Source organism: Paramisgurnus dabryanus, chromosome 5 (assembly GCF_030506205.2).
Source record: "Paramisgurnus dabryanus chromosome 5, PD_genome_1.1, whole genome shotgun sequence".
NCBI lineage: Eukaryota > Metazoa > Chordata > Actinopteri > Cypriniformes > Cobitidae > Paramisgurnus > Paramisgurnus dabryanus.
In genome coordinates this window covers 11852974-11875582 of record NC_133341.1, presented here as the reverse complement: position 1 = coordinate 11875582, position 22609 = coordinate 11852974, and the positions used below count along the sequence as shown (strand labels likewise).

The following is a 22609-nucleotide window of genomic DNA, read 5'->3' as shown; positions in this document are numbered from 1 at the left end:
AAAGGGCAATGATGTATTTTAAAATATGTCAGTGCAAGTTATTTTAGTTTGGACAGCTCTTATATTTATTTTTGTCTAGGACTAGTCTAATCCCTGTCTGGGAAACCACCCCTAGGTCCTTAAAGAACCTTTAACATCTGAAGAATTTTTTTTATTTACAACAAAATAGATTCATCGTAGTGGTAAATAAGTGCTTTAGAATATAAAAAAGAAAGAAATTATTCTTTAAAGAGTCTTTGACTGAATGGTCCCTTCCACTAGAAAAAGACTGACTGTGAACGGCAACAGAATGCTTCACATGGTGCTGTGCAGTGATACAAAGAATCGTCAGGTGTACCGGTCATAGATTTGTTTTATCGTAAGCAAAACACAGCTATGGACCAATCATCATCAAGGACTGGAACAAACAAGAAAAAGTTTATTATTGAAGGCCCTGCATAATTGTACAGTATGTTTTTCTTTTATTTATATGTGACCTTTCAATGTGATAACATAATACGCAAGGTCACCCTGGAATATTTTCCTCATTTAAAACGTAATTTCTTCTCGACTGAACAAAGAAAGACAAAATAATCTTGGATGACATGGGGGTGAGTAATTATAAAAAATTATGAAAGTGGAATATTCCTTTAAAGAGCACCTATTGTCTGATTCGTGTTTTACATTTCCTTTGGTGTGTAAGTGTGTATTAGTACCTGCTAACGATAGGCAAAAGGTACAAACCCCAAAGTAAACGATGACGCGAGTTATCGTCTTCAACATATATCTCTTTTCTTGGACTACAACACAAACACACAAGACAGTCATTATCATAATTTGAACCTGCTTCGGACTCACAGCCTGTAAATTAACTCCTGAAAGCATTGCATTGTGAGTGAATCTTTCAAACATGGTAAGGAGCGTCACATTTCCAGCTGATGTCAGAGGTATTCAGGCCAATCACAATGTACAGATTAGCTGGCCAATCAGGGACACAGCGCTTTTCAAATCGATGAGTTTTGAAAAAGTCAGTTTAAAAAGTCATTTTGCTGTCTGAATCACGGAAAGTTACTCACAGAAGACAGAGACACATTGTAAGGAGATCAATATTTTCTGGTGAATAAACCCTTGGCAGGTGGAGTGAGGTGGTGATGATTCCCATGAGACTACCATCTGGAATGGAGCAAGATGCCAGCACGTCCCCTATATTAGTGACTCACTGATTTTCAGCTAATATTACTAAATAAATATCAAGGACATTAAATTGTGATAATATTGTAAATGTTCCAGCAATCAATTTTGATGCTTGCTCATCTAACTAATATAAAGGCTGTGCGACGTATTGAACCTTAACATAAGAAATATCACCTTCTCATTATCATCTAAAGTGCTGCTATGAATTATCCAAACTTGAGCTGAACACTTGAGATTTAAAGGCTAAAAGCATGAAAGGTTTGTCAGAAAAATAGAATAAATGTGAATAATGAATATATATATATATATATATATATATATATATATATCAAAGATTTATTATAAAAACTGATTATTTTTTTTCCACAAAATGCAATAAATCCATGACCACACAGCAAAATCACTGGTGTTAAAATAACACCCAGGGTGTCAAATTTAACACTGGAAAAGTGTGTATATGTGTCCACACTACACTGTGTTAATTTAGTCAAAAGTGTAGTGTTAATTTAACAACACTCATTATATGTTAATTTAACACTCAATATTGTTAAATTTTACACTTTGTTCAACACTATTCATTGTTGTTTCCACACTACACTGGTGTTGGCACAGAAATACAGTGTTAAAAATTAACACTTCTAATTTAAAGTCAACACCAGTGTAATGTGAATTCAACAATGTTAAGTGTTAAAATACTGATTAATAGCCACTTTTGTTGCTAATGGGTTGTTTATATAAAAGACAAATGACAAGAAATATTGCAAAACCTCTTTTTATTAAAGTACATCACATTTAATATTTACATTGATACACACAACACTTTGCATTTAACACTGCTTATTTAAATCCCTCAGCTACAATTAGAAAACAGAATACAGTATGGAATAATGAAAGTTATCTTATACCACAGCGCAGTGACATGAAAACCACTTATTATAAGGTCTTTAATAAATCAAATGAGAGTTAAAATAAATTAGCCACCCTACTCAAAACTTGAACATTAAAATACACTGCAATTACCTTACTGGCAGGCAGAAATGCTTATCCTTCACAATACTAAAGATTTTTCCATAACAAAACAGACATTTCAATTCAAAAGACATTTCATTTTTCTTAAATACGTTCCAACCTGGTATTTAGTTCTGTAGTTGTTTTACTCATGATGTAGTGGAAGGCTGCATCAGTGGTCTTCATCATGGAGGGAATGGCTTTTTGGTCCAGAATGATGCAAAAATTCTGGATGCAACTTCTGTTCCCAACGCAGTGCAGGCAGGGCTGTGCTGATTCATCCCCCTCAAAGCATGGATTGATGCTCATCACCTAAGTGTTTTAAAAGAGTGTATTTGATGAATGTATTTGATGTGTATTTATGAACTTGGGTGAACAATGCAAGCAAACTAACTGCTGAATAAATAACTAGAACAAAATATAAAAAACTTACACAGCACAATCAGTAGCTTCAGTTGCACATTGACCCTCTTTCTTCTTTCTTCCTTTCACAAATGAAAGGCAAGAGGTGAATGAGCCAGGGAAGAGCTGCCACATAACTGTCCCGTCCTAGCAAAACAGAATTTAAACACCATGAGTATACAGTTAAACTTTAAAACCGTAAAAGTAGCAAACCCATGTATACTTACCATATTTAAACTCCTGTTGACCAGACAGAGGGTCATCCATATTGTTGTATGTTGGCTATTTTGCAATACATCACCTCAGCATATTTCTGCAGATTTTCAAAGACAAAAAGAGTCAAGAAAATACCAAAAAGGGTGCGGTTTAAACCGTTATTTGAATCAAAATCATCTCAGTATAATAAATCATGTTAGAGACAGTGTACAGTACTAATGTACTGTGTGTACTCACATAACTAGTTGGTAAGCTCTTATCCTCCAAACTGGATTAAGGAATAACAGTTCCAGAATTCATGGGTATGCCGTATTCAAATATAGTCTGGTAGGGTCCTATCACAAAAAATGACAATAAAGACTCTGAAAACTCAACATTCTTTTTATATTAAAAACAGCACTCAAGACAGAATCTTCATTTATAAATTTTCAAAATAGTAATCAATTTGATTGCTATTTAATATGACATCAATAGCAAAACGATGTATGAGAAGATAATATCTTTATTAAAGTTGGCAGCAGGTCATGTGAGTTTCTTTCCAGATTAATAATAATAATAATAATAATAATAATAATAATAATAATATGTACAAAACTACATATACTAAAAAGATTGGTTAACTGTTCAGTTATGTCAAATAAAATGATTTATATGTATAAATATATAAACTTACCTTCTGTAATGAATTTATATAAGTATTAGCAGTCGTTTCTCATTGGAAGTCATCCATGTCAGGTCTTCTTTAATAAACTGCCCTAAAAACAGCATCTCTTCTGAATGATTTGAAGCACTCAGTGTGTACTTTCACCAAACTAGCATCTATAATGACAGAAAAACAAATGTTCGCCATACACGTTTTACACTTTCATATGTATTTGCCATTTGCATCTGTCTGACATCTAGCGCCACGAAAAGCTTACAACACACAATGCATCCAATCTGTGCATACAAATGATGATATATTGTGAGGTTTTGGTCAAATTAATTGTTGGTTTGGCGATATGTTCCCTGTTTGCATACATCTTAGAAAAACACATGACGATGCGGTTGCGGTTTTCTCCGTGTTTTTCAGTAATTTGAATAATTAACAGATATCCGTGCACTCACGTGCATGTAAACGAGCTTGTTAACTCACGGTATCTAGCCTATATGATTACCTTATAACGAGCATCATATGGTGAATAAACGAGCTTTCATTTAACTTAATTTTATACCTTCAATTTGTAGTGCATGTCGCGTTTTATCATGGTTCAATTCTTTCGTTCATATCTCCTGTTAATATTATCCTTCTTGGTTTTAAACTTTTAACTAGCAGTTTAACTTTATACTAAACTAACAAGGGAACAACGTAACACAAGGTAGCTCTGATTAAACTGAACCAAATAACGAACAAAGGGGAAATAAAATGGGAAAAATATCTTATTTAGGTTTTTAGGTCTTATTTTTGGCATATGGCTGCGTAGAGTCAGACAGAGAAATAACAGTTTAATTTAGCCAAACCATGTGAATATTATGAGACTGATTTACCTGATCTCTTCAGTCCTCCTTTGAAAGAAAATGGCGGTAAAATCCCTGACAGGATATGTTTAGTGGAGGCGTGGCTTGATTTACACCGCTCAGAGTGAAATCTGATAACACCCTTGTTTTACACTGACACTGTCGTGAATATAACACTGGCCTAGCAATGGCAGTGTTATTATATTACCAGATAGTGTTAAAACAGCATCAACACTGTGTATTTAACACCATCCCTGAAAATTTAACACTGGTGATTTTGCTGTGCAGGTTTTTTTTTCAAAATGCTATTTATCTATTAAATCAATGTATAAATGAGCATTCATCTTTGCCATGTTATATTCATTTATTACACGGCTCTCTGGAATGCTTGATTCTGATTGGTCAGTTGAGACATTTGCAGGTTCGTTCTTTTCGAATAATAACCGCTCCAAAATAATAACGCATAGCCGGTACTACTTTTAAGAGTAAGATCGCTCCGCGCCAATAAAGATTACTGTTTGTTTGGCGCCATCTTGTGACAAACACTGGACAACCACGACAAGACACAGAGAGCTTACTGAGACTGAACTTGACAAAATAGAGCATGACAGCTACGAAGCCAACACACAAAAAAATACAGAATGGGCATTAAAACTTCTCAAAGACTGGCTAAAAGAGAAAAAAATGGAGACAGACAAGTATGAAGCAGAGGATCTTAATAAGGTATTACGATCATTTTATGCACCTGTGCAAAGTTTCGCGGAAGGATAAAAATGTTAATTTAAAACAAATATGCCAATAAAATGTTTCAAATTCATATTTATGTCCAGTTTTTTTTCTTATGTGACAAGTAGCCGTGTAATAAGCGGGATAATGTAGAGTCAGCCGGTAGTTATCGGGAAATAAGCCCCTTCAGTGTGATACAAGACCCTCCGCTTCGTGTCGGGTCCTGATCACACTGTCGGGGCTTATTTCCCGATAACTACCGGCTGCCTCTACATTATCCCTTACTTAGTTGACTAGTGGTATACACTGAATAAAAAATAAACATTAATGGCATTAATCAAAACACTTCCTTTGTCATATTAAGAATAATGTCATTGCTGCTGTCATACTTGGGACGTCGTCGATTAACTTTTTTGACAGCGATCAGCTGTAAAATGTTTAGGTCCTGCTCGATTTTCGTTGACTTCAAGTAAAATAATGTAAAGTTTTTCATAAGATCTCCTGGGGTCAATGTGTTAGCATGACAGAAGCTTGATGCTGAATTGTGAGAACAAGCAACAGCCGGCATTTTTCAGTCACCCGAGTGGCGTACGTTTCTTCCTCGCCATAGAAAACCACCACAGGTTTATCAATGCCATCAAAAGTATTATTTTATTTTTCTTTGTTTGTTGATCACGAAGTACAAAGTAGATGAGGAAAACTAGGATTCAGTGTGAATTCAACGCACCACCATTCATGTTTACAAGGCGTGGAATGGTGCACTGTAATTTGTTAAGCGGATTTATTGCATTCTGCAGAGAAGGAGGACTGCCGTTTATCACATTTTGGGAAAAAAGGGAGAAAAGATGACAGAATAACACGGTGGATATTGGATTTTGTGTAAAATTAAGAATGTACTTTTTAATACTGACCTGACACAATACTGATTTGGGTGGTACAGTAACTCATTTTTTTGAAGCCGTTTATCGTGTTTTGGAACCAAATTCTTCAAAATAATCAATTTGCAGCTGTTCAATATGAAAGTTAGGGAATTGTGTACTCACATACACAGGTACGGTACCTACGGTACAAAGGTCCTTATATGTACCATTTTTGAAAGTGTGTTGAGCACCATTACAATCTTTTATACCCCAGATTAAGTGCATTAAAGGGCCCATGTCACAAGACTTTTTTAAGATGTCAAATAAATCTTTGGTGTCCCCAGAGCACATATGTGAAGTTTTAGCTCAAAATACCATATAGATAATTTATTATAGCATGTTAAAAATTCCACTTTGTAGGTGTGTGTGCAAAAATGTGTCGTTTTGGGTTTGTCCTTTAAAATGCAAGTGAAAGAGTGCAAACACTGATCACAATGATTGTGGTTTGTTGCAATTGAAACTCAATTGTGCTGTGAATTATTTTATCTTTCTCTCTTTTTATCTGCATTAAATGGCAGTGCTGTGATTGGATAGTGCAGATTAAGGGGCGGTATTATTATAATAAGAGCTCCTTATGACATCATAAGGAGTGCCAAATTTCAACAACCTATTTTATTCATGTGCTTGCAGAGAATGGTTTACCAAAACTAAGTTACTGGGTTGATCTTTTTTACATTTTCTAGGTTGATAGAAGCACTGGGGACCCAATCATAGCACTTAAACATGGCAAAAGTCAGATTTTCATGCCATGGCCCCTTTAAGTACATAAACTGATACTTTATATAGCATATAAAGAGAACAACAGGCCAATTAATATACATTAAAAATAATATTAATAAACCTCTTATACCCCAAACTAGTGCATTACTGAAACTGAATCTCCTATACAAAATATTTGATGTCTTTATTCACAATAGCAGAATGTCTGAAAGACAATAGAAATATTCATGATTGCTTATTTCATATACATAATAGATAACACACTTGTGCTTAATACAGAGCTCAATTAAATTACAGTATTTCAGTGGGAACTGCAATATTTACAGAAGAATCAAGTTCAATATAATAACAGCACTGATACAGCATATCTTACAAGGAGATGTGAGTAAACATGGCAAATGATTCACAGCTGTAAAAAGATGCAGAACAAACACATCTGTGAATTTTTTAAATGTCAGTCTAATTAAAAATGTGCTACTATATGGTGAAAACGCTCTCTTCACTTTGTAACCATGTAATTTAAATGCTAATAACCCGATTGATTTCAAGTATTTAAAGGTGAGTGTAAAAATTGTGGCTCTGGCTCAACGACTGGGGTGAAAGTACCTGATGGTCAGACTAATGGCCCAACCAATGAAGTTACATGAATGTTTTTGATGTTGCTAGAGGCACCGAAATTATACACTTTACCTTTAAGATTAAATAATAAAGGAATTAAAACAAACAAAGTCATTTAAGAGGAACAATAAAATACAGAGAAAAGATCTAAATCCAAACCAGATCAAACAAAAACAAATCAGTTCAAAACGAAATCTGATTTTAGGATTTACACAAAGTTTGTTATCTATATTGTTTAAAAAACGAATTCATCAGGTCAGGCAAAGGCAAGACACTTTTAAGTGTTTTACATTATCACCATATAATCAGAGGCTGTAGAATAACTGCTGCATATAAAACAATTTTCACAATTAAATTAAATTACACGGGATGCAGTGATTTATCATTTTTTTTACAATAAATGTCATCAAAAAGTCAAAGAAAAACCATTACCCCGCATATATAACCATACTGCACAACTGCAGAAGCCTTGGTTTATAAAAAAAAAACAATGTGCAACGAATTCTTCATCATAAAGTAATAAGAAACACATATAAAAAGCAATGCAAAGTCTGAATATGTACAATACAAATCTACCACAGTTTGGCACCGTCATCACATACGTGCAATGGGTGTGCATCCATCAGATATCATACAGAGGTCCTGGGCTTTCTGATGACTAACTGGACAGGGCCCTCGGAGACCATTTTAATGATATTCCAAGCATCGTAGTGCATGAGGCCTTGTAAAGACCTGCCATTGATGGCTAGAAGTTCATCTCCAACATCAATAACCCGAGACTGCTCAGCGGCTCCTCCTGTTGACGGAGAGAACATTTCATCTGAGTTTTCCACTGCACTTTTCCAGCATGCATATTCGTTTGATGTCTTAATAAACAAATCCAGAGGGATTGGACAGATTACAAAGCATTCTCTTATGTTTTTTTATTCCCTCTGTTGACTTTTTATGTAACTGTTGGGGAACTCACCACGAAAAAGGCGTTTGATGTAAAGAGGTCGATCTCCATGGACAGATGCTTTACCGCCGTCTAGACTGAACCCTAAGCCAGCTGCAGTCTTCTGTAATTCCACACTTAAAGCTCCATCAGGTCCTACTTCTACACCTACAATACAGCCAACAGCTAGTTAACAATAAAAAGTTATTTTCCTGGACATTAATCAATTATACAATCAAGGAAAAGTTAATAATTGCTAATAATAACCAGACACCGGTGGTGTTTGCAAGGTGTGTACAAAAACTGTCTGACTTGACGTTATGCGGATGTGTGCAAAAACAGTTTACACTCACTGGCCTCTGTTTTTAAAGCTTCAACAACTGTGCAAATTAAAAACATGACAGAAAATCACTAGCAGATAAAAAAATGTTAACCATTAGCTCTTATTTTACTTTGCACTCATAATATCCAAACCAAACCATGCCCCAGCACGATTGTCCCGCCTCCCTACTCCCCCACTCACACTGTAATATGCAATAAGCGATCACACTGCGCCTTCTGCGCCGATTAACCAATCCGCGCCCGGACGCGGTATAGAGCGATCACACTAATCAAAGAACCAGGCTTTGGGGGTCAAACGCACCTGAGCGCGGTTTGATTTGGATAGTGTGAGTGCGCCCTTAGACACCGACATGTCCGTCCTGTGCCAGCTACAGTAGCTTCTCATTGCATTTTGAAAATAAGGTTGGTTGCGATTCGCAATCTTACCGCCAGACCCATACTGTACCTTTAAAGCTCCCATAACATGCGCCATTTCTGCTTATCTCATGTTAATCTTGAGTACCTATAGAGTAGTATTACATCCATCATATCTCTAAAGTTTCTTTAGTTTGATCAGGTTTATAAAATACAGATCCCGAGTCTTTCCACACACACGCAAAACGCCGCTGCTACCCCGGATAAACAAACTATATCCAAGTGACTTCTAGTGTTCTCAGTTCTCGCTCTCCCGCTGATTGACGTGTGGGCGTGCTTTTCTCTGAAGGAAGAAGTGCCCATAAAAGAAATTATACGTCTACCCATGCTGCGTAAGATGTACCCATGTTCGAAAAAACTTTGTACGATCCCAGGCGACGTGTAAAAAATTCTACTATTTGAAATAATATTTGTTTTTAATGTCCTTTCTAATGTTTATATAAACATAAATACAAAAAATGTATCACTAAACTAGTAATTTAAGTAGTTGGCCACATCCAGTAAAATTAATGGGTTTTTATGGACATCTGCTGGTCGAAATGATTTATTTCCTAAACTGTAATTCTTTTATGTTTTTTTTTTTCTAAACACCAAATGGCTGAATTTAACACATAACATCTAGATTAATATCTAAAAACTATTTAAATCAAATTTAGATCATAATTTATGTGCATTTTTCATAGAAATTTGATATTTTACAGGTAATCTAATAGTGATTGAGTGGTAAGCAGGTACAAAAGTACTTCAAATCTCCCAAAACACAGCATTAATGTATAGACGGGAAGTAAACAAAAAAATTATATATTATTTGTATCTTTAAAAATGTATATATTTTTGTAATCACTCTTTTAATCTCTAGGGTCATTTTTACCCCCGCGGGACTATAACGTATACAAAGGAAAAATCGGGGCTTATGAGGGTTAAGGCACTTGCGTGTCCCAAATCTCTTGATACTTACTAGTTTTTCTCCCCCTGAAACGGTCTCTGTGTCCAGTGGAAAGGTGGACTTGAGTCTGAATGGGAAGTTCTGGTCTAGATGATATTGGTTCAGTATCTTTGTTCTTCTGTATGACCACTAATGCCTGTCTAGGCAGTCTGGTCTGATGAAGGCAGGACAGCGCCTCTCCGTGCGTAATCCCACTCATGCTGGTTCCATTTATTGACAGAACCCGATCTCCTCTGTTAATGGTACCTTCCACTCCCGCCACCCCTCGAGTAAACACCCGATGGACCTGTCAATACAGACATTGAACCTGTCAGTCTAACTAAAGGTACTTGTTTTATAATCGTAAGTGAATGACTCTATGCACCTTTACTAATTGTTAGAACTTTTTTATGTGTTCATTTCTTTGAGTACCACAAGGGGGTGACAATGCATTATTTAATATAAACACCATTTTAAACAATACTTTAAAAAGGCTATATTTTTACAAATACAAAAAAGACTTACAGTGATAGATTTCTGTTCAAGATCTACTCCTCCAGCGATGCTGAAACCCAATCCAGAACCAGTCTCTTTGGTTAAGATAACAAAGTAAATATCTTCTTTAGCCTAGACACAAAATATTAGCGAAAGATGTGATACAATGTTTTTTAGATAACAATAATTGCAGCTATTCTAATTTTACCTGGCTAAAAATAGGTAATATATGAAGCTATACATATAGCTCATAAAAAATATTTCTGTTAAGAGCACATCTGTAATAACAAAAAGTAATTAAAAATATGAATAAGGGGAAACAAAACTATGTGATTTGTGATTACCTATGCATATTTTATCCATCAACAAAAACGTTGAGAGTAGAATTGCAGATGGTCATTTGATTATTTAAACACCAAAATGTCTGAAATCTAACAAACTACCTCTGAGAGAGCATCTGTCTCCTGTATGAGAGTCGTCACATCCACTTTGGTTGTGAGGGAATCCAGAACATCTTGCACCTTCTTTTGGTCCAAGGGAGAAGATTTAAGATCTTTCAAACTGTCATAGAGAGACATAACACAGATATCAGCTGAAATATTGCCTAAACCAGGAAATGTGTTAAAAATGTTCAACTTGGGTAGTTTTCACTGACAGTTGAATGAATGCACCCCGCCCCTATCCGCAGCATGTCAACCCAAATGCTTGATCAAATTAACTCTTGGCGCTTGGTGCTGTTGGAATTCACTTCAGGTTTGAAGAGGCAGCGTTTTTTTACTGACAGATTTATGTGGATAAACAAGGTTGGTATCAATATATTTATCCATAAAACCATTACTGTTTACTAGAAAAAGCAAATATGTGTGACAACAGTCCAGTTTACACAATGTTTACACAAAATGTGTTCTGTCTTAGAAGCTGTTTACACTTGGCATTACCATGCGTTTTCGTCGATCGGATCACATATGGACGACGTTAATGCAAGGTGTAAACGGTGTTTAAAACGTTTTGAACGCATCCACTTTCGACCACTTTCAACCACATTCAGAGGTAGTCGAAACCACTTTCGATCGGATTGCTTTGGAGTTGCGGAACGCAATGTGGTTGAATGTGTTCGAACAGCCACACGCGACCGCCTTCTCTCCGCCCATTTATCTAATCTGAGGTATTAAACACTAATTTTACGTCTTTTTTTGACTTCTGCCGTGAACATACGGTGAACAGCGCTATTTTTAGCCTTTCATTGATAAAACTACTGCGGGTGTTTCGTTTTGAAAGCGTGAAAGTTGCGCGATCCTATTTCATCAATTGCGCTGAAAATTCAGAGAAAGCTCTAACAAATAAACGTACAAAACACTGTGCAGCATGTATACTTGCTAAACAAGCAGCGGACTCCGACATTATATTAGCTTGCATCAACATAAACTCATAATTACTCCCGCTCGCGTTTAAATGACAGCAGAGAGACTCGCCCACAGTCTCACAGACCACCCCCCCTCACAGTATTCAGCACAGATGCGGTCGAAAGGGGACAAAAGAGACTGATTTAAATACCAGGTGTAAATGTAATGTGTCTCTCTCGTCCACTTGTGATCCGATTGATAAAAACACATCTTAATACCAAGTGTAAACAGCCCCTTATATTCACCCAGCCGTTGCGCTAAAACCCAATGATTTTTAAAGTGTAACATCGCACATTTACAATAGAGTAATTCACTCACCTCATAGACCAGCATGTGAGTCCTGTGACGTGGTTTTCATGTTGCTCCACATTGCTGTCCGAACCAAAAGCCCCAGCGTCAACACTGCTCACCCTGGTCACGACCATGCACTGCGTGTTGTATAAAACTGGGTCTGCAGGCCTACGAGGATGAATCTCCAGCTCAGTCTTAAAGATCCCTTTTTCAGAGTCACTGGAAAAGTCCTCGGTACAAAGCTTGTCCAGTTCAGGCATGCTTAACGCTCTTATCTCTCTCAGTCTTGAGCGTGACAGGCCTCCATGGGCACGGGCATTGCGGGAACGAAGCACAGGTGGTGTGTGTACTGTGGATTGGTTGAGAGAACTGCAGTTTCTTGCTTTCTCCTTCATAACCGGCTCCGCTCTTCCGTTTGAAGGAGCCGATTCATGGTTAGAGGAAGAATTTTGTAGCTGGGGCAACTGAGACGGAGCGGAGCTTAAACCGTCCACACAAGAGCTAAAACTCCTCCTTAGTGAACGGCTATCACTGGACTGACTGCTTACGATGTACCCAGACAGCCTGCGATTGAGAGGTGGCTTGGAGTTAATGGCATAGCACGGGACGTCTATGCACCTTACCACAGAACCATCAAAGCTGGCCAGATTCTCAAAAGACTGAATTCTTTGTCGAACTGAAAAAGGGTTTGGGTCTAGACACCCACCAGGGTCTGTAGAATAGCTTCTCCGTTCTAGTCCTCTTAAGTAGAGTTTGGACGTGCTAACCTTGAGACTTGAAACAGCATCTTTATTATTTGAGTTTCTGAGGGGGCTTTCATCCTGACCATTGCAATACACTTTCTCAGCAGTTTCACTTGTTTTAACAGTACCATTTTGCTGCAAAGGACAGTTTAAGGTATTGGTTGATTCTAAGAAGACTCCAAGAGAAGGTTCGGAATTTGATTCCTCCCTCTCAACTGGAATTAGGGTCGCAGGGCTTGCATGATGAACTTCCTTGTGTGCTAAGACAGGTGTGGACGATGAAGAAGTTGAAAGTCTTACTTCAATAAAAGTTCTTTGTGTGGTATTGGCAGTGACCTCTGGTTTTGAGTCTTGCTCCTTTTGATCTGCTATCAGTTGGTCAGGTTTGAGTTTTTCATGGCCAGCGCCAATAGGATTTGCCTTTAAAACACTGGACATAATTGTTTGACTTTGGTCAGTTTTACAAGAAACCCTAGTCTTCTCAGAGGATCTGTTGGATTTCGGACTACCTATCTGTAAATGTTTTCTGGTGCTAAGTTTAGGAGACTGAGTCGGAGAGTTGAGAGCTTTTTTGTGTACTAGGCTTTCCATCCTGGTCGATCTAGCGACCGACTGTTCTTGCTCTTTGCATTTACTCTTAATTGTCAGACCCTTAAGTTTAGAAGAAGTGTTTGACTTTTTATCATCAAGTTTGAGCTTATTCCTTAGCAGTGGTGAACCGGGGTTGTCATTAGGGGATTTGCTTCCCAACGGCCTGGCGTTGTAAGTGGTGGATTTACTATGCGATGATTTAGTGTCAAGTATAACTTTTTCTCTCTCTTTGTCTTGTGCAGCTTGTGTATTGGAGATCTTTCCACTGGTATAATTTGATGCCTTGGGCTCTGACACAGTTGACCTCGGTGGCACGTGCACAGTGCTGGGTTTCTCTGTGGAGGGAGAGTGCAGCTTGGCCGTCCTTTCCGGACTCCTTGGTGTGACATGACGGTCGCTCTGTGTAACAGGACTGACACTTATAGGTGTCTGGCAGATTTTGACAGGTTCTGAAGTAGTTTCACATTTTACATCAGCATTGCTTGTTGAAGTTCGTGGAGAAACACATATTACCTCCTCCTGCTGCGTAGGAAAGTGTCCAGTATCTCCATTTAAAAGTGTGTCACCTGTAATGGAATCTTTATCCTGTATGGAAAGTGAAGGTGGGTTGTGGAGATCAGTATTGATGAGGGTCTGATCAATATTTTTGCTATCTATAATACTGTTTCCGTGCAGAAGAGAGCTGCTCTTTGATTGGCCAAATGCAGGCTGATTGACAGTACTGAAACAGAGCTCAACCTCTTCCTCATCAGTGTCTTGAGGATCTTCACGGTGACCTTGAGGCTTCTCTGCTTTGACGGCACTGTCAGTGGCAGATTCGCTCTCAGAGTCACTGTCCTGCAATAGACTATACATACTTGGTTTCTCTCCCTGTTCTTTCCCTACAGGTACAATGTCATCATCTATATTACTAAAGTTCCTTGAGTAACTATTTAGAAATGTCTTTCCTAGAGCCAGCGAATCCAGCGCTGTGAAATCCAAAAGATTCAGATGTGATGGTGCTGTGGTTGATGTCTTTATTTCCTCCACTTTACTGCTCTCGCCTGTATTTTCATTTGAGACGACATTTTGATCCGTCTCTTTGTTTTCAGCTGAATTTAGTTCATTTATGATATCATCAATGTTAGTGACAGGCATAACTGATATCTGTTCTGCATTTGTTTCTGATGAAGGGCTGTCTTGAGCCACAACCTGAGTTTTGTCCATACTGCTTTTGTCCTCTTGGGGAAGTCTAGGTGCGTCCGATTTAGACAAGCCATCAGAGCCAGAAGACATAATCAGGCTAGAAAGTTGATCTACAGCTGTAAAGGTGGACAAAATATAACACAGTTACACAATACATAAGGAACACTGCGATTTTTCAAATAATTCAAAGGACTGGAGTCAATTATTACGTTTATACCACGGTAACCACATACATTGCTCTGGTGGTTATTTTAAAGGACAAGTTCAGTATTTTACACTTAAAGCCCTGTTTTCAGATTGTTTGTGATGAAATAGAACGGTTTTGACTGAAAATTCGACATTTGCGGCTGCCCCGAGAATTTTCGGGTGTTTGTTTTTCACCTCCTACCTCTGCAATGGGTCTATACTGTAGGTGCACTTGAACAATCCTTCTTAAAATGCATTAAACTTTTGTTTACAAAGATGTGAAACTCACCGAGTGGTCAGGGGTGTTCACTGATATGCTCACACAAAAATCACTGCAAACGATGGTTTCCAACAGGTGTTTTAGCATTCGTTGTAAACTTGTGGACCTATTTTTCCAAACGCCTCCCACCCGTACATTCTTCCACTGAGAGCTTGAATAATAGACACTCCAGCCCAGTTGGTGGCGATAATCCACCTTTGCCAATTGCAAAAATAGAAACAAAGTTCCCGCGAGGAGTAATACCGTACCTCACAGCACATCTAATACAAGTCAATGGAGTTGGACAAAACTACGATAAAACCTGTTGGAAAGCATTTTTTGCAGCGATTTTTGTGTGAGCATATCAGTGAACACCCCTGACCACTCGGTGAGTTTCACGTCTTGTAAACGAAAGTCTAATGCATTTTAGGAAGGATTGTTCCTTTGCACCTATAAAGCCATTATAGAGGTGGGAGGTGATACAAGAAACACCCGACAATTCTTGGGCCAGCATCATATGTCCAAATTTCAGTCAAAACTGTTCTATTTCATCATAAACAATCTGAAAACAGGGCTTTTAGTGTAAAATACTGAACTTGTCCTTTAAGACACTTGACAGGTCAGGTGTGCGCTTATCGAAAATTAATGGATACCTGTGAAACATTTTTCAACCAATCAAAATACAGCCCTGTGGTATAAAAAATAATATACCAGTACAGCACCTTTAAATGGTACAATAATTTAAACAATTTTAGGTCAGTTGATCAGCACTTGTTATGCCAAAAGAACATGCAGGTAAAAAATATAGCAGAGCTATGTAAAACAGCATGACCAGATATGACTTTGCATCAAGATTAGCTCTGACATCATATCATATGTGCACCACTGAGGACTGCAACACAAGCTACAAATTGTGTCTGTTTTATAAATTAACATTCCACTGGAAAACTATTCCGACTATAACCGTTTCATTTTTTATATTTGCGTATCAAAATCTATATCCTAAAAAAACACCCAGAAGTTCATTCCACACACAGTCTGATATTTCCCTGATATAAAACACACTTTTGTCTGTTGTTCATTAGTGGAAAGAATCTGTGCTCAGTCTAGCTCCACACGACCAAAATCCACAGAAGAAAATTTATTTACTTTGAGTGAAAAAGTTTAAGTGTCATTCTGAGCAAATCAAAGTTTGTTGAGAGACATGATTAAGACATTTTTTATTCTTTCAGAAAATGTAATACAGGCATTCAGGAGGCAGCTCATACTTTCAAAGATACCTGAAGCAGAGGCCTCTGAAATTACAATTCAATTGCACAGACAAACCTACAATATGCAACCCACATTTTTCTTTAGTATTGGCTTTTCAAAACCACATAGAATAAGTAGATATTAAAATAGCCTATTCAAGAAAATCAATACACATAGCTGATAAAAACTTATGGTTATAAAAATGTATATCAGCATATGCTTATTTTATATGATGGATATGCAATGTATCGCCGGCAATTATGTATAGACAAGAAGAGACAGGAAGGTGTGTAGACCAACACAGGCAGACAAAACAAATACTAAAGTCCCACTGTAGTCCTTAAAACTAATATTGAGGCTTCAAAGCAGCACATGTAAAAGTTTTTTCTTGTCATAATACCATATTTTGTCCTGAATTTAAGTCGACCCTAATTATAAGAAAAAAAGTGTACCTTTTGAAAAATGCTTAGTTAGATAGTTAGAGCTCGAATATAAGACGATAAGGTTTATTGAGAGACTTTTCCATGAAAAAAGGTGTCCTATATTCACTGAAAAAAAATATTCTTTGAATTTAATAAAAATTTTTAAGGTAAGTGGTTGCAATCAATTTATTTAAGCTACATTTAAACAACAAAAAAAAGTTTTATATTTTATTTTACGTTACTAATCTTTTTTGTTTAAATGAAGCTTAAATAAATTGATTACAACCGCTTACCTTAAAAAATGTATTAAATTCAATGAATCATTTTTTTCAGTGTTGGAGTCAATACGGTAATTTCTTCATGCCTTAAAATCGAATGTAACTCTTGCCTCATTTAGTATATGCCAGTGTTGCACGGGTTGATCCAAAATGAGCAGGTGTCTGCGACACCCACGGTTTTGAGTCATCCAAAAATATTTTTAATGATGTTCGGATCACGGTCGATCGGGTCGTTTGAAAAAAAGATGGCAATTAAAGCAACACTATGTAGTTTCCATGTAAAATTGACTTACGGCTCCCCCATGTGGTTGAAAAGTGCAACAGTGCCTGGTATCAGACACTCTTTTGCAGGCAGGGGGAGGGGTGGAGCTGTGTGCTCTACCCTCCACCTCGACTTTCAGAGTGTACTTGTAGCAGCTAGGAGGCTGCTCAGGTTGCACTAGCAGTAGAATTTGTCCAGTTAAGAGTTGTTTTATCACTGAAATAATTTTAGAGACATTATTTAAAGGTTGAAAAACTACATAGTGTTGCTTTAAGTATTTTAAATAATTACTACTTTTAAAAAATGCGGGCCACAAAGCGGGTCGGGTACAATATTATTTATTTTTTTTGCGGTCCGAATTGCGGGCGGATTAGCTGAAAACGTCGGTCGGGTGCAGGTTGTTTATACCTTGACCCGCACATCACTGGTATACGCGTATAAAAATGTGAATGAGTCACCGCCTCTACTCAATTGCACAGCTGGGACAATAGAAATTAATATTTGAATTAGTACCTTCTTCCAATCAATCGCAGCAGCTCTGACCATAGATATATATGTATGCAGATTCACATTCGATTTTTAAAAACTTTAACAAAAAACATTTTAACAGAAAAATATCCATGTATAACAACAGCATGGATAATAGTGCTAATGTACTGTCTTAACATAGTTTGGCTGTGTGACAATATGGTTGTTTCTATATCTCTAACAGTTAGTTCCATTCCTTGATTCTGATTGGTAAATAGTTGTAATTTACTTCGCTTTGCATTGTGCCTAATCCTTAAATATCTATGTTTTACACATTTAGTATCAGGGGGTTCCCGCTCCATGCCTCACTCATCTACGGGGTCCGAAAACTGTGAAGTTGTCTACCCCTGGGTAGAGCTGAAGCAGCAGCGCTGGAGTTGTTTCATTGCTAAGTCTATGCGGCATACATTTCTATGGCTCGGACTGCCTAATTCACTCTTTCAACTGTTTTGACGTGAATGGTTGCACGTCTGTGATGTAGGAAACCGAGGCAATGTCAAACAAAATGCAATCAAAATAAGATTTTAATAGAGAAAATTTGATAAAGAAAATATTCAGCAATGGTGTTGAATGATGAATTTGCACATGCTTTGTCTTAAAGCAGTAAAAACTTGAATTGAAAACTTGATTTTGACCACAGGGGGACTTAAAAATATTATGGACCTTAATCAGGGTAGGTGCCAAAGTTGATTTTATGTAAACGAAAATGCTTTTGTGAGAGATTTCAGTGGAAGGTACTGTTGTGGAGCATCAAAAATATGTCTTTCCAGAAATTGGGAAAATAATACAGGTACCAATAGTATGACCTTTAAACAGTACAACCCACTCAGTATAAATGGATGTTCAATTTACATGTATTTTCATTTGAATATGATCAAGTATGGCTTCCACACTGACTAAGGTTTGTTGAACAGATGTTTGCTAAGGCTATTGCTCTACATGCCAAAATCATAGATACGTTTTTAAAAAACAAGTTAAAACTTGTATGAATTGGTACAGTGGACTAAATGGAAATTTTATGTACTAATAACTTACAATGCATGTTGGTAGCAAAACAATAGTCAGAGCAATATTGCCAAATAATCTACATACTACATTGACTAAAGACAACTAAAAGGGTTAGAGCTGTTACTCTAGTCATCTACGTTGGCTACGGTAGTAAAATAATCAATAGTCACCATTGACAAATAGCCAGCAGCCTGCAGTTCCCTTTGAGCTGGTGTAGGGTACTGCCAGAAAGGGGAAGCCTGTAGTATTCCTATCTCTTTAAGGCAGCATGGGGAAAGACAGACTGATCTCTTTATTGCATTGGCAACTATGCGTGTGCTAACAGTGTCTTGTGATGGATAAACAAGAACCGCCTGTTATATGCTGTTTTTATATAATTAGGCAATGGCTTGTGCATACTGAATCTGACAGAGCACCACAGTCTGCCGGAAGGGGGGGATGTGGATGCAACCATCTACAGCAACTATGCAAAACACAGAGTTGACTACAAATCTTAATCACAGCAGTTTCAGCAATTTCATATTGTTATGAAATATTGTTTATGATTTGCACTGCATATGAATAACATAGGGAAAAAAACAGAGTACTGTACAGTTTTCTACTGCATTGTACAGATCATTCATAATTGGATTGGACAAAATGGGGTTTTGAGATTAGAAAGTTATGATTAAATGGATCAACATGAGCGGACATGATAAAAATGCTGACTGAAACTCACCTGAGACTGGCTTCTTAATTTCTAAAGTAAGTGTGATTGGCAGGTTACGCATGAGGTCACAGATCTCCTGATAGGTTGATGTACACACAGGGATGTCACCAATTGTAACAATCTCGTCACCGACACTCATCTTCCCTGAGGCTTCCTGATGAATAAAATGGAGATAAACTGTGAGACATATACCTCACATTTATTTTAGAGATCCTCATTTTCCTCAAACCCCACCAGCTGTGTCTATTTTGGATGGCTTCCTATTAGTATTACCCAACAAGCCCAAATGCATTTTTTTCTGTGTAAAAGCAGAACTGTTAAATGCCAAATCATTTAAAATAAACCACTGTTTACTACGCCACTATGTGTTAAGTTTGCTGAGTTTATACGATGGGTTTGTGTCATTTTTTTTTATTAACTGAGTAATAGTATGATAAAGAATAATAGGACCCCTTAATATGTTAGTTTAAACCTATAGCTTTCTTTAGAATATAACACACTTCATCTGGACTACTTTAAGTTCACTTAAAGGCAGTTGCTTATGTAGTTTGTGTTCCTTTACGATTAGCGTATCGATATTTATGTTTTAAAAATACAAACAAACTACTACGTCTACACAACCAAAAACATGCTGTATCTAATTCCGATTTAAAACGTTAAAAAGTTGTTTATGCTTGTTATTTTGGTAATGGTATTCACTTTGAGCTGCAAAGTTTTCTCACTGGTCAATAAGACATGAGTGCAGTGTTGCCAAATATTTTCAATGGAAAGTAGCTAAAGCTTGCTTGGAAAGTCGCTAGATGTCGCTAGATTACGTCATTGCGTTATTAGCATAACAGTGACGTCATCACGTCGTATTTGCATTCTTACTACATTGGCTTTTCACATTTCTCTTTCTCTATGAACGGTCACAAATTTAATTTTAATACACATTAATGCATAAAAATGTTTTCTCGTTCGTTTATCTGCTTCTGTTCTCATAAAACGAAATATGTTCACATTTATATGTCCAAATAGTCCAGTTTTAAAACATATGAGAATATGCTGATAAATAATGAAAAAACGTTGTTTAGGTACATAGCTCATTAACTCGTCAGCTCCGTACACTTTGTCTGTTCTGAATGTGCTGCAGCTCAGCTCACTCAAATACATTTATTTTTGTACAGTGATTTATTTTATTAAAAGGCCATTTATTTACATCCCACCATAAATTTAAGCCATCGCAGGACCAGGCAGCTCCGGCTTCCCGCATGCACGATTATGCCGTCTGGACGCGGAGAGATGAACAACATCTCCTGCCCTGACTGCAGCTGGGAGAGACTCTGCTCTGCTGTGAGGACTAGGACCCGGTTACATAAAGAATGACACTTAAGGGATAAATTCCCTTAACCTACTGTAAGAGAATAATTTAAGGGTGTTGCATATAATCTCTTAAATGGTTCTCTTAGGTAAGGGTAATCTTTAATGTTTCACGACAGCGACCCAGGTTTGTTGTTATAAAATACTATTGTTGCCATGGAGACACAACAGAAAAAACTTAAGAAGGTGCTTTATGCAACCGGGCCTAGGCCACCTGTGAGTACTTTGGGACGGGGGTGGAGCAGGAAGCAGTGGTAGCTGCTCGTGGAGAATAGTGAATGATAAGGCGTGCCTGCAAGTCAAGGGCTGCGTCCGAAACCGCATACTGTATAGTAGGTACTGAATTAGATGAAGTACCTACTTACTTGGCGTTAAAACAGTAGGTACTGTATAGTATGAATCCGGGTAGTATGAATGAGATTCGGACGTACTACATTCCGCCATGTTGCTACATCACGTGACATACGTCGTCATCACGTCACGTCATTTCAGCGCGAAAACAGCCGCGTGCTTCTTCTTCTTCGTTGGATAACTCCTCGTCCGGGGCATCATGGGATAGTGAAGCGTCCATCGTATGCACACTGTAAAATCTAACCGGAAGTAGTAGGTCATCCGGGTACTTTTCGCATACTGTTTTTCGAATACTATGTTTTCGGACATACTACTCGCCTCGCCTACTGCTTTTCGCGTACTATATAGTATGTAGTAGGGAGTTTCGGACGCAGCAAAAGTCTCCAAAAGTCTCCAACAACGCCAAAAAATGTCGCTAGATTTGTCACTAGTCGCTTTTTTGAAAATAAGTTGCTAAAGGGGTCTGAAAAGTCGCTAAATCTAGCGACAAAGTCACCAAGTTGGCAACACTGCATGAATGGGCTTCTGGTCTGTGCGTGTTCATGATTTTTGGATAAGACTTGGCTTTGGATGGCAATTTGAATGGAGGGTGGGATTGGGATTTCAGTGCTAGTAGGCTAAAGTTAGCGTTTTTCAAAAATGTACACACTACCTGTAAGTTAATTTTGCAGAAAGGCCCCTATAACTATTACGTTTTTCCATGCCATTGAAAATTTTAAAAAATTAAAAAAAGTTTCAAAAGACTATAAACGATCCCAAACGAGGCATAAGGGTCTTATCTAGCAAAACGATTGTCATTTTTGACAATAAAAATAACAAATTTACACTTTTAAACCACAACTTCTCGTCTAAATCCGGTCCAGCGCGACCTAACGTAAATGCGTAGTGACGTAGGGAGGTCACGTGTTACATATATAAAACGCACATTTGCGGACCATTGTAAACAATAAACTGACACAAAGACATTAATTAGTATCAGTTGACATACAACAACGTAGGAACGGTCCTCGTTCTCAACACTTGTAAACACTGGGGCGGAGTTTTGCGTTCGTCCTCTGTGACCTCTTTACGTCATGACGTATTGCGTGGGGTCACGTTGGCGCATCACGACCGGATTTAAACGAGAAGTTGTGGTTTAAAAGTGTATCTTTGTTAATTTTATTGTCAAAAATGACAATTGTTTTGCTAGATAAGACCCTTATGCCTCGTTTGGGATCATTTAGAGTCCTTTGAAACTCAGTTGAAAAAAACTGTTAAGTGTTGAGTTAAGTGTTAAGTGTTGGGCTCTATTAAAGTCCATTAAAATGAGAAAAATCCTGGAATGTTTTCCTCAAAAAACATAATTTCTTCTCGACTGAACAAAGAAAGACATCAACATTTTGGATGACATGGT

General features: G+C 37.5%; 1 protein-coding gene and 1 long non-coding RNA gene across 4 annotated transcripts in view; both read right to left on the bottom strand.

The window, feature by feature from the left end:
- Positions 1–1934: 1934 nt before the first annotated feature.
- On the bottom strand, positions 1935–4389 carry LOC135745091 (uncharacterized). Of its 2 annotated transcripts, XR_010530979.2 has the most exons (6): positions 4327–4389; positions 3473–3618; positions 3037–3134; positions 2811–2896; positions 2615–2730; positions 1935–2493 (listed from the first exon to the last, which is right to left on the bottom strand). It is a non-coding gene; the product is annotated as an uncharacterized lncRNA (long non-coding RNA). The 2 variants fall into 2 exon arrangements; XR_010530978.2 differs by lacking the exon at positions 4327–4389 and having other exon boundaries at positions 1941–2493; positions 3473–3859.
- Positions 4390–6827: 2438 nt separating this feature from the next.
- pdzd2 (PDZ domain containing 2) overlaps positions 6828–22609 on the bottom strand; it is a 118874-nt gene continuing 103092 nt past the window's right edge. For both annotated transcript variants that reach the window (XM_065267272.2, XM_065267274.2), the window contains 7 exons: positions 19516–19660; positions 12112–14719; positions 10834–10951; positions 10421–10522; positions 9929–10202; positions 8248–8382; positions 6828–8076 (listed from right to left, as the gene is read on the bottom strand). In XM_065267272.2, coding sequence (XP_065123344.2) covers positions 7910–8076; positions 8248–8382; positions 9929–10202; positions 10421–10522; positions 10834–10951; positions 12112–14719; positions 19516–19660 — 3549 coding nt within the window. In that variant the 3' untranslated portion in view covers positions 6828–7909. The remainder of the gene's footprint in view (positions 8077–8247; positions 8383–9928; positions 10203–10420; positions 10523–10833; positions 10952–12111; positions 14720–19515; positions 19661–22609) is intronic.